The sequence below is a fragment of the Arachis ipaensis genome, chromosome B09, assembly GCF_000816755.2.
Source record: "Arachis ipaensis cultivar K30076 chromosome B09, Araip1.1, whole genome shotgun sequence".
NCBI lineage: Eukaryota > Viridiplantae > Streptophyta > Magnoliopsida > Fabales > Fabaceae > Arachis > Arachis ipaensis.
Window position 1 is genome coordinate 87376665 of NC_029793.2, and position 12929 is coordinate 87389593.

The 12929-nt window shown below is 37.3% G+C and overlaps 1 protein-coding gene across 1 annotated transcript in view; it reads right to left on the bottom strand.

Moving 5' to 3' along the window:
• LOC110266879 overlaps window positions 1-11022 on the bottom strand; it is an 11968-nt gene extending 946 nt beyond the window's left edge. The window contains exons 1-2 of the mRNA XM_021111923.1: window positions 10576-11022; window positions 10098-10427 (exon numbers count right to left, since the gene is read on the bottom strand). Coding sequence (XP_020967582.1) covers window positions 10098-10427; window positions 10576-11022 — 777 coding nt within the window. The remainder of the gene's footprint in view (window positions 1-10097; window positions 10428-10575) is intronic.

Below are 12929 nucleotides of genomic sequence, written 5' to 3' on the forward strand. Positions count from 1 at the left end.
TTTAATAAATTTTAAACAAAATTATTAAAATTTAAATATATAATTTCAAATATTTAAATTCAATTATTTCTAACCTAATAAAATTTAAAATTTTACCTTTTTAACTAAACAAAACTCTAATCATCAAAAATCATAATCATTATTGTTTGTTTCAAGATTTCCATCATAGATAGGATTTTCAAAGCACAGCCACAGAAAAAATTCTATTCGTGCACTACATACTTGATGACATCTCATATCATAATAATCTTACTTTCTTACTTACCACTACTACATGATTTATATTTCTAGGACATGAACATCATAGATATTAGGTAATCACAATTCAAAACAAAATGTAAACACGGGCTTGAAAACTAGAAAATGGGGGATTAAGAAAAATTATCTTGTTTAACCAATGATTTGAATGGGCTTAACATTAGGTTTCTTAACTTCAGCCTTGGGAACAGTGACAGTAAGAACACCATTCTCTATGGATGTCTTCACCTGATCCATCTTAGCATTCTCACGAAACCTAAACCTCTGCATGAACTTGCCACTCACTCACAATATCAGCCATACCCAAATCAGAAAACCAGCAACAGTATTATTCCAGAAAATTAGCAACATCATTTCAAAAAATCAACAACTCAACAACTCAGGATAATAAAAAATGATCAAAATCAGTAATGCAGTACTATTAACTCAGCAAATCAAGATCACAAAAATAGTAAGACCAGCAACTCAATCAACACCTATTAACAAAAGTACAAAAACAAGTAAAAATAATTCAAGCAGTATTATTTACCGGAGAAGGGTCGTTAGCTCGACGGCAACACAGAGAGATCGAGAGCTCAACGGCGACACACAGAGATCGAGAGCTCAACGGCGACATAGAGAGAGGGCTCGACAGCGATAGAGAGGGCTCGACTGCAATAGAGAGAGACGACGGCGAAGGGAAGAAAAACGACGACAGGCGACGAGTATACCTTCACCTTCTATAGGCGATGATTCCTGATGCCACTACGGTCAGTTCCACCCGGTGGTGGCGATGAGACCTAGCGACGCGAGGAGATAGGATCCAAGAGAAGAGGATCGGTGACAACGAGGCTGGACGCAAGCTAAGGAGACGAGTTTGTCGGCGACGACGGTGCTGGGAACTGGGCGGTGGCTCCTGGCTTTCTGCTGCTGTTGGCTGGGAGAGAGAAAGAAAAAGGGGCTAGGGTTCCGTGGAATGCAGACAGAGGGGGGCCTAGGTTCTGCGTGAGTGAAAGAGAGAGAAAATGGGGGAGGGTTTATATATTTTTTATTTTTTTCATTTTTTAAATTAAAAACCGAAAAAAACCGTTCAGTTCAAACAGTTCACCGGTTAACCGTCAATTCAACTGGTTTTTTTTACCAGTTTTTAGCCAGACGGTTTTGTACTTCAACCGAACCGATTAGATGACCGGTTCTCAGTTAATCCAGTTGAACTGGCCGATTTAGTTCGATTTTCAGAACAATGATTATAAAACAACCATAATAAAATACAAAGAAGTTTAGATATAGAAGACTAGAATTTATTGATAGATATCTCTAAATTAATTCCCATGATATCGTATCTTACATTATATAAAGTGAATTTCAATTTTGATGCATTGAGTCTTGCATTTGCATGACCATTCAAGTAGCGCCGATGGCGGAGTAGCAGGAGCACGATAGGAGACGTTGAGTCTCTGACTGTGGGTGTGGGAGACTGATATTCGGCGCAGGAATCATTGAAGAGACAATGTTAAGGAGGGTTAGGTTAGGTCATTTGGGGTTGTTACAAGCATTTGTCTTTCTCTTTCTATGGCGGTGGCTGCAATGATAAAAGGAAGTTATTATGAGATAATGAGATTTTCAATTTTTAATTTAAAGTACTGTAAAGAGCGCTTATACACAATTTTTTATTTGAAGTAATGGAAATGGCGCTCATTTGTGCGTTTTTAATTTTGAAATTAAACATTTTTTAAATTAATATAATTTATTTTTTTTTGAGTTATTAATTTTTTTGTTTTTAAATTTTTATTTTGATTTTTTACAAAAAAAAAAGTAAATTTTAAAAAAATTTTATAAGATAGATAAATTTTTTTTTAATAAACATGAAAAATCTTAATTCACTATTTTTTATGGTTAATCGAACTAAGTCTATAACTATCAATTAGTATATTTTGTGATTGAAAATATCAACATTATGCTCCTATTTTTAAAAAATATTGAATTTTTAAACTTGTCTTTAAAATATATTAATTTAAAACTTCAATTCAAATTAACAGCAAACTTTCCATTAAAAATAATGATTGATTTGTGATCTAATAGGGAAAAAATCTTTTTTAAGAAAAACATTTTGATTTTAGTTGTTTGTAACATTTTTTAGAATTGACATCTTGCTAGAATATTGTAAATTATTACTTATTAAAAACTAGCTAGCTAATTATTAGTCACAACTTTGGGACTTTAATTATTCTCTCATTTAAAATAACTTTAGATTAGTGATAAAATTATGACAAATTACATTAGCGTGCTTGGCAATTCCATGAATTTTCCATGGATTTATATAAAGGTTAGAGATTAATATTAACATGAAATAAGGACAGAATAAGGACTAACATTTTTTCTCAAAAATTAGAAGTAACATAAAATAAGCGAAGAAAGTCTAACAGTTGTTAATCGGTCGCTAATTCCTAACTAAATAAGCTTTTGATTAGTGACTTAATTGCGACCAGTTACTTCTAAAATTTCCTCGGTTAGCTTTGGAGTTGTTAAAACTATGCTACGAATTTCCAACGAGATTAGCGAGTAACTTGCTACAAAATAGGTAGGATATAGCTTTTGCTTTGTGACAAGATTGCAATTGCCAAATCGCTCGCTAAATTAAAATTGCGATAACTTAGTGACAAATGTATTTCGCTCGCTAATCAGCGACTTGAAATCAGCGAATGAAAGGTGTCAGTTGTTAAACGGTCGCAAATTTCTCACTACTTAGGTACTAGGCACTCAATATCCGTATTTCCACTTTAGCGACTAATTAGCAAGGAACACTTTCCTAGCTGAATGATTTATCCATTGCAACGAGTTAGTAACGACTGCTTTTTTTTTTCGCTACCCTAATTTTGAATTTTTACAATATTATGCAACAAATTAGCGAGAAACTAGTTGCTCGCTAAAAATAAAAACTTTAGTGACAAATTAGCTACAAATTTTTCCATCGCAAAATGCATTTCAAGTCTTTGTAACGGATTAGCTAGTAACATTGTTCCTCACTAATTATCCCTTTCGCACAAAGTTTATTTAGCAACGAACTAGTGTGTGAATTGTTTCTCGCTAATTGTATATCAAACACTTGTGATGGAATAGTGACAATAATATCCCTTACTACTTTACTTTTATTCGATTGAACCCTAAAGTGACTGATTTCCTAGAACATTGTCAGTCGCTAATTAATTTGTGACAAATTAGCGAGGAAATTTTTCCCGATCTTTTTTTAGCTACAAAAGTCAATCTGCGAGAAACAAACTTACTCATAAATCTCTCGCTAATCACTCTCTTTTATCAAGTTCAGATATTTTGTGACCGCTCATTAATTTTGTCGTTAGTGCGTCACTAATTCCTCGCAAGTTAGTGACGGATTAGTGACAAAAAATATATCTCACAAAAATTCGTCGCTAATTTGTCAAATTCTTGTAGTGTAAAATCTAAACCTAAGGAAAATCTATCCTAAATCTAATCTAATTCTAGAGAGGAGAGAGAGCTTCTCTCTTTAGAATATGACCTAAAGCATATTACTATACTATCCTAATTGCTCCCTGAAGAACGAAACTCTCGCGCGATCTAGAATTTTCACAATTAAATTCCCGTTGTAAGTATAGCTTCTAGACTGACAAGAATTCATTTCTTACAAAAATTTTGGTTGTCACAAGTAACAAAATTCAATGAAATTTATAACCGAAGTATTTAAACCTCGGGTCGTCTTCTCAAGGAATTGCAGGGAGGTATGATTTATTATTGGTTATGTAAAAAGATATGTTTTTGGGTTTTTTAAAATAAGGAACAAGTAATTTAAATGACAGAAAAAATAAATTAATAATAATAAAATCTCTTGGCAAGGTATAAGAACTGGACGTCCTATCCTAGTTATCCTTATCAGGTGTGAAGAGAATTAGATTCTGCTCCCACTTTTAATTAACCCTTGCTAAACAAAGGGAAGTCAAGTGGACAAATTAATTTGATCCTCAGGTCCTAGTCAACTCCTATGGAAAGACTAGAGTTATTGGAGTACAAATTAACCAGCAGAGAATTTCAATTTCAATCAACAGCTGAGTTTGATAACTCAAGTGTTGCTAATTACTCAACCAAAGCCAAAAGGGAAGAAAATCTACTTGAATGAAAATAATTTGGATACATAAATTAAAGAAAGCAATCATAAGTCTGAAATACCTCAAATAATATTAAATAGAATATTCAAATCTTAACATGAAAAGGTTCATAAGCCAATTTAGGAACATTAACAAGTAAAAGCATTGGAATAAATAAAAGCAGAAAATAAATTAAAGGAACTTTGAACCTGTGATTGTAGAAGCAATCCTAAAATAAGAGAAATGCTAATCCTAAATCCTAAGAGAGAGGTCTCCTCTCTCTCTCTCTCTCTCTCTCTCTCTCTAAAACTACATCTAAAACCTAAAATTGTGTATATTAAAGCTTGATTCATGAATGAATGGATTTCCCCACTTTATAGCCTCTAATCTGTGTTTCTGGGCCAAAAACTGGGCCAGAAACAGCGATTTCTGGTACGTACAAGTCGTTGCAAAGTGACGCGGAAGCGTCGTCCACGCGTTCGCGCGGATTGTGTTTTTGCCAGGTCATGCGTCCGGGTGATCCACGCGTTCGCGTCGCCTGGCTTTAAGGCAGTTATGACAAATTATATATCGTTGCAAAGCCCCGGACGTTATCTTTCCAACACAACTGGAACCGTATCATTTGAATCTCTGTATCTCAAGTTATGACCGTTTTAGTGCGAGAGGGTCAGGTTGACAGCTTTGCAGTTCCTTCAACTTCTTGTATTCCTTCCACTTTTGCATGCTTCCTTTCCATCCTCTGAGCCATTCCTGCCCTGTAATCTCTGAAAACACTTAACACACATATCACAGCATCGAATGGTATAAAGAGAAGATTAAATATAGCAAATTTAAAGCCCAAAGAAGCATGTTTTCAATTATAGCACAAAATCAGGAAGGAGAATGTAAAACATGCATTTTGTATGAACAAGTGTATGAAAGATTGATAAAATCCACTCAATTGAGCACAAGATAAACCATAAAATAGTGGTTTATCAACCTCCCCACACTTAAACAATAGCATGTCGTCATGCTAAGCTCAAGAGAAGCTATAAAGGAGTGAAGAGGAATGGTAGAATGTATAAAATGCAACCTATCTATATGGATGCAACTACATGCTAAGATGTTTCTATCTACTTGGTTAAAAGTAATAAGCTCTTCAAGACAAACATAAATCAGATTTCACTAATTCAAATTATACAATAAAAGACAAGTAAACTTGTAAGAAGATAGCTCATGAAAGCAGGGAACATAGAATTAAGCATTGAACCCTCACTGGTAGTGTGTATGCACTCTAATCACTCAAGTGTATAGGGTAATTCACTCTACTCTTCTCTAATCATGCTTTCTAAACTTTGTTCTTCATCTAACCAATCAACAAGTATTTAATGTACCAATGCAAACATCATGAGGTCTTTTCAAGGTTGTAATGGGGCTAAGGTAACGGTGAGGGTATATATATGGCTAAGTGAGCTATAAATTGAATCTTTAATTAACCTAAGCTTTCACCTAACATACATATACTCTATATAATTCTAATTCATGCCTAGCTACCCAAAATTCCCATTTTTGCATCACATACTCATGTATCAACTTTTCTTTAATTTTATCACATATGCATTGATTTTTCATTAACTTAACATTGGGGTAATTTTGTCCCCTTATTTATTTACTTATTTATTGAATTTATTTTTTTTATTTTTTTTATTTTTTATTTTTTATTTTTTTTATTTTTTTAAATAGAAAAATAAACATAACTTATCAATGCACATGGATTTTTAATTTTTCTAGTCTCACATGAGTAGGTACCCAAATTCCCAATATTTTATCAAAGTAAAAACATAACACATTCCCTTATTCACCCATATTCTCACAGTTTCCCCACACTTAATTGTTACACAATCCCTATCTTAAGCTAACCAAAGATTCAATTGGGATATTTAATTATTTTTCTGCTTAAGGCTAGTGATGTGGTTATAGAACAGAATAAATGGGGTTTTCAAGGCTCAAAGTGGCTGACAAGGGTGATTTAAAGGGTAGGCTTATTTGGGATAAGTGAGCTAATAAAATAATGGCCTCAATCATATGCAAGCATGTAAATACACTAAATAATGGACATATAGAATGGAACAAAGCAAAGATTGTAATCATAGAGAAGGAAACACACAAGAATAAAAGTTTATGGTTAAATAATGTAACCATACAAATAAACTCAAAATCTCACAGGTTGTGTATTCTTAGCTATAATTCATGTTCCGATTTACAACTTCAAACAAGTTTAACACAAAAAAAATTTTTTCAATTTAAATTAGTGAAATACTATAAAAATTTCTTGAAAAAGAAAATATTACTTCAACCAAGTATTAACTAAAAGCGTAAAATCAAAAAAACATGTAATCAAATATGCAAATGCAACAATGAACTAATAAAGAAAATAAGACATTGGTGTTGAGAAGAAAATAACTAACCCATAGAGATTGGTATCGACCTCCCCACACTTAAAGATTGCATCGTTCTCGGTGCATGCTAAGATGTGCAAGTGGAAGGGTTGCTTCAACTAATGCTTTTCTCTAAAGATTGTGCTAGTAGACTTGTTTGTCTCCCCATTTAGAAGCTTTTCCTTTCCCTTCTTTGGTGGCCAGCCTGAAAGAAGAGGAAAAAGAAGAAAAAGTAACCCAGAAATAAAGATAAGAAAATAAATAAAGTCTAGGTGGGTTAATGCCAAATAATGAGGGTCTCAATTACATAGTAGCTACAACATGCAAGTGAGAAAATAATAGAAGCACATGGCATACCAGTGGTGCAAAAGTTTCAACAATGGGGGAGAGAGTGTGGGTAGTGCAAGATAGTGTAAGTTCATGTCAATGCAAGATAATATAAGTATCATGAAGGAGTAGCATTGACTTATGAAGAATAATACCCAGTCGGAGTAAAACAAGTCATGAAGCACCAGAATAATTCAAGAAAAGATGTAACAGTTGCATAAGAAAATTTAACACCAATGGAAAAATAATAAATTTAGAAAAGAAAATAAAAAATGTGCACAAAATTAAAATGCAATGAATGAAAGTATGCAAATAAATTAAATAAAATAGAATGGAAGTGAAGAGGGATGAGAAGTTAAAGAGATGAAGAAAAAGAAAGTAAGAAAGGATGAAGAAAGAAGTATAAAGGAGAGAAGAAAAAAATTAGGATTGGGGAAGAAAAGATAAGATATCTTGGCTGATCTGGATAAGTTGTGCGTCGCATATGACGCGGACGCGTGGGTCACGCGATCGTGTGGTGTGTGATTTTTGTCAAGTGACGCGGACACGTGGGTCACGTGGTCGCGTGACTTGATTTAAGCGAATGGCGCGAGGGCAGCCATGCGTTCGCGCAACTCTCTGTTTCAAACCCATTTTGCCAAAAATTTGGGGTGACACGATCGCGTGGTTGACGCGATCGCGTGAATGGCCTTTCTTTTAAAAATGACGCGAATGCATGGGACACGCGTTCGCGTGGTAGGGCTTGTGCTTCTATCATGGTTCCAGCCCCACTCCATCATAACTTACTGCCATACACCCATTTACGTCGATTTCACAGGGCTACGCGTTCGCGTGGGTGACGCGGACGCATGGGAGGCATATTTTCAAAATGACGCAACCGCGTGGGTGACACAATCGCGTGGGTATGCTTGTGCCTAAGGCACGCCTCCAGCCACGCTTTCGCGTGACTCTCTGTTTACTTTTCTTTTCTTCATAACGCACCCATGACGCGGACGCGTCAGCGACGCTTACACGTCGTGTGCGTTTTTTTTATGCAATATGCAGATGCAAATGCAGAATGCAGGTGAATATGTAGAAATTATGAATGAACACTAGTAAAAATAAAATAAAATAAGATTAAAAATAAAAAAAGGAACGATTATACCATGGTGGGTTGTCTCCCACCTAGCACTTTTAGTTATAGTCCTTAAGTTGGACATTTGGCTAGCTCCTTGTCATGGTGGCTTGTGCTTGAACTCATCCAGGAATCTCCACCAGCGTTTGTAATTCCAATATCCTCTGGGATCCCATTCTAGTTGCATAAATCCTTCAAGCAAGTTAAAGCAAGTGACAAGGCCCCAAGAGTGTTGATTGTTAGACTGACTTCTGGGGTCCCGGACCTTGCCTTTGTACCCGTCTTCTTGTTGATCATCATGATTCCACCCGGGTGGCACGCAATTGAAATTCTCACTGAGACATCCAAATAGCTTCCTAGACCCATTCAATTGAGAATTGTACCAACCTTTGTACTTCAATTTAGAGCATGCAACCATATTGAACCTTGCATGACAATTCCTACCACTGACTATCTTCTGCTTGCTCTTATAGCCACAAATAGCTCTAAACTGACCATCTGTCTCAAGCAAAGCATATTCAAGTGAGCTAATTAAGGTTAGAGACGAGAGATTTACCCACTTGAATGAAGGGATGGATGGTGATGGCTTTGGGGGAGAGGTCTCCAACAACTTTGGCAAGGTGATTTCCAGCTCAATTCCCTTGTGCTCTTCTTTGACAATTTCCACTTCTTTGCAAGCTTCTTCAATATCAACCTCTTCTTCTTGGTAACTTTCTTCCAATTCAATCTCTTCTTCACTGTTCACCAAGGGCATGAGAGGTTATGCTTCTTCTTCTTTAATTTCCATGTCAAGTCCAATGGGAGAGGATTCAATTATAGATAAGAATTCATCAATGATTGAATCCATCTCTTGATCATCCTCTTCAAAGTCTTCAACCATGATATGCATTGGAGGTTGTACACCCTCCTCAACATCAATTTCAATCGTCCTTGAAGGAGGCTCTATAACTTGACTTTCCCATGGAGGTTCAGCATCTCCTAAGTCTTCAACCAATTCTTCTTCTTCGATAATTACAGCTTCCTCCACTTGTTCTAGTACAAAGTCATGCTCCTTACTGTCTAGTGGGGTTTCTAGTATCTCCTTCATGCTGCGCTCTTCATTAGATTTCCCACATGAAGCCATGGGGGTTCCTTGAGTGTCCGAACATCGGGAAGGTAATCGATTTATCGCTTGATTCAATTGGTGAAGCGTGGCATGAAATTTTTCAAATGTTTCCTTGAGTTGCTCCCTTGATTCTTGGGGTGATAGATATGGACATGGTGCATAGGGAGGTGCTGGTTCTTGGGAGTAATTGGGTTGGAATTGGGGTGGACAAGGGCTGGGGTCATAGGGGGTGAATAGTGGTAGTTGGTGTAAGACCCAGAACCTTTGAAAAGTCTTTTTATGATCAAGTCTCAAATCATATGGTTATTTATAGCCTTAATTTCAGAAATTATTTTATTAAAGGTAATTAAGGCAAGTTTCGATTTATTGAATTTGAGATAAGCTATGATTATTATCCAATTTTATAATTATTGGATTATTTTCTATATTTGAATTATAAAGTTGATAGTTATGAAATAATAAGGATTTTATACGATTTGGATTAGATAAGTAATATTTTAAATATTAATGTTGTTATTTTGGAAAATAGAGAAATTAATTATATTATTTCTAATTTTTAGATTTGGGCATTTTATTGAAAATAATTTGTAAAGTTGATGAGCAAATAGTATTTTCCTATATATGATTAGTGTTGGATTTAATTTGGGTTTCAATTACCATATTATCCCTATTTTTATGTGAAATTACTATATTGCCCTTAACCCTAAGTTTCGAAAATGAAACCTAATCCTTATAGCCCAGCAGCCACCACCCCAACCCCCTTCAGCAACACAAAAGACAGCACATGGTTTCCTTTCCTCTTTCTCCATGAAAGGAAAGGAACAGAAGCCAAAAATCAGAGAGAAATGGAGACTGAGTCGCGGAAGAAGGGAGGAGGAGAGGAAGACCTGCGCCGGCGTGCTGGTCTCACTGCCACAGTCGTCTGATCGAGGACGGGGAAGAGCACCGCGCCTCTCTGTCTTGCCGCCGCTAAACTCGCGCACAGGAAGAGAGGAGATGCGCGAAAGGGAGCCACTGCGGGGAAGCCATCGCCGCCTGCCACCATCGCCGAGCGTGGGGCCGCCGTCCTCCTTAATTTGGCATACCCTTCCCTCTATTCTCTCTTCATGCTGCGCAGCCTCAAACCCTCTTCTTCACTGTCTTTGCTGCGCAGCCCTACCCTAACTAAGCACACACGCAAGGTTCTTTGAACCAGAGGGAAAAGAAGAACGGGAATCAGGAAGGGGGAAATCAGAAAAACACAACACACACACCCACGAAGCACTGTTGGTCACGGAGAAGGGGAAGGGAAGGGGAAGAAGTCGCGCCGGTGTACTGGGTTGCACCACCACCATGTCGCCGTCTGACCGAGGAGGGGGAAGAGCGCCGCGCCTCTCTGTCTCGCCGCTGCTGAGCTCGCGCACAGGAAGAGAGGAGATGCACGAAAGGGAGCCACTGCGGGGAAGCCATCGCCGCTGCCACCATCGCCGAGCGTGGGGCCGCCGTCCTCCTTGTCGCCGACCAGCCCGTCTCGTCGCCGTTGTCGAACCCGTCCCTTGCTGTCGCCGTTGAAGCTGCGAACAGAGAAGAGGGAAAGGGATGAGTCACGAGGAAGCAACGCTGCCCTTCCATCGCCGCTGCTACCACAGTTGTAGTTGAGGGTATCCTCGTCGCCGTGGGTGGTTCCACCGCCCTTGCTGCTGTGCCGTCAGAGTCTGCCGCCATGGCCGCCGGTCTCCTAGTTGCTGCTGTGGTTGGGGGTCTGCTGTGTATGGTCACCGGAAAACCTTTCTGCCACCGGAGCTACCCTGAAATACCATCGGAGTCTGACAGCACCGCTGTCGGAGTTCTGAGGCCACTGGAACCACCGCCAGAGGTTCTGGCTACTTCTGCCATCGCAGGAAAAGTTGTCGTTAAGGGTTTCATTTGAGGTTTTTGCCTTTTTGGTTTTTCGAGATGGTTTTGATGCTGTGCAGTTTTTCTAGTTGATCCACCAGAGTTTCCGGCCACCGCCAGAGTTGTTGCTGCCGCCGGTTCGAAATCGCAGCTGCTTCGTGTTGTTATTCCGGTAAGAAATTATGTTTCGAATAGTCTCGCGTTAGTTTTCGGTTGTGTTGGTTAATGAATATGAGTTTTGGTAACGTGGGGTCGAGTTCTGATTATTCTATGTTACGATTAGTGTCGCTATGGTTATTGCGGATGTGGCTTGAAGCTGAGGTTGCGTTGTTGATGATTTTGGGTTGAGGCGGAAAGGACTCTGTGACGCGTTTGAGTTATGGAATTTGCGTTTTGAGGTAGGGGCGCTTTCCGAAAACTATAATTTATTATTGGAATTATTACATATGGATACTGATGTGAGATATGGTGTATTTAGTGATTGTATCTGCCTTATGTATTATTTGATTGACTCGAATGATTAGGTATGTTTGTTTGGCTGAATTATTGTGTGGCTTTGTGAAATGTAATGTTTTGAAGTGATTCTTTAAAGATTTGAAATCTGAGTTTAATCCGTTGATGATTGATTTGATTTGAGTCAATTATTTGATGATGTGAAAAGTCAAATGCACTTTTGAATTCAGCCTGGTTTACTTTAATTGACTTGATCTTGGACAAATGATTTGTTACTGAACTGTTTCTTTAAAGCTTTGGAAATGAGTTAAATCGGTTGATATTGAGTTGACTTTGAAATGGTTTTCTTGAGATATGCCACTGAGGCGACTGTTGGATTTAACTTGCTTTGAATTGATTTCTGGTTTTGAGCTGTTGAAAAGGAATGAGAAACGGTTTAGTTGGGACCCGAACCGGGTGGCAAAAGTCCAAGTTTTAGGGGAGGTGCTGCCGAAATTTCTACAAAATCCTAGTCTTGTTTAAAAAGTTATTTAAAAAGGATTGGATTTGAGAACTTTATGCCTTGAGTTTGACTTATTTAGAAATGAACGATTTTTACCATTTGAATCACTGAAGGAAAGAATGATGCTCTAATATTGATTTCAATATAAAAAGGAGCTTTTAGTGATTTCAAAGGAATCTAAACTTTTGATTGAGTAATTATGTTTGAGGCATTTTGGAAGAGTTAGAAAAAGGGTTCCAAAAAGAAACCTGAAAGTGGTTTGATTCAAATGAACCGGTTCTTTTTCAAATGAGTTAATTTTTGGATCGGGTTGGAACTTGTGATTTTGTATGGTCGGTTTCATAATAAATTCAGTTTTATTTACTTGAACCGAGAATCCATGATTTTAAGAGTTTCAATGAATTTTAAGGAATTGATATAGGTTGACCTTCCCTAAAGACTTGGACTCTGCCAAGAAACTTTTGTTATAAAATCTCATTGTTGTATGGGTGATTTTGAATACTTTGAAATAAATCCTTAACTTGCCATGGTTTTGGAAGTTTTGGAAAGAGAATGCCAAGAGTGGCTTTGTTTTAAAAAGGGAACTCACTTTGAGTAAATTTGGCTTATGAGCCTGAGATGATTTGAGAAACGAGATTTCTGAAACCAAGGCTGAAAAGAGTTGAAACTTGATTTCAAAGTGAAGCGATTTGAGAAAAAGTGATTTATAGCTTAAATGCCAACTTTATGAATTTGATGATGTTGGATGGTGGAAGTGCTGTTTTGTTATGGGCCGGAATGG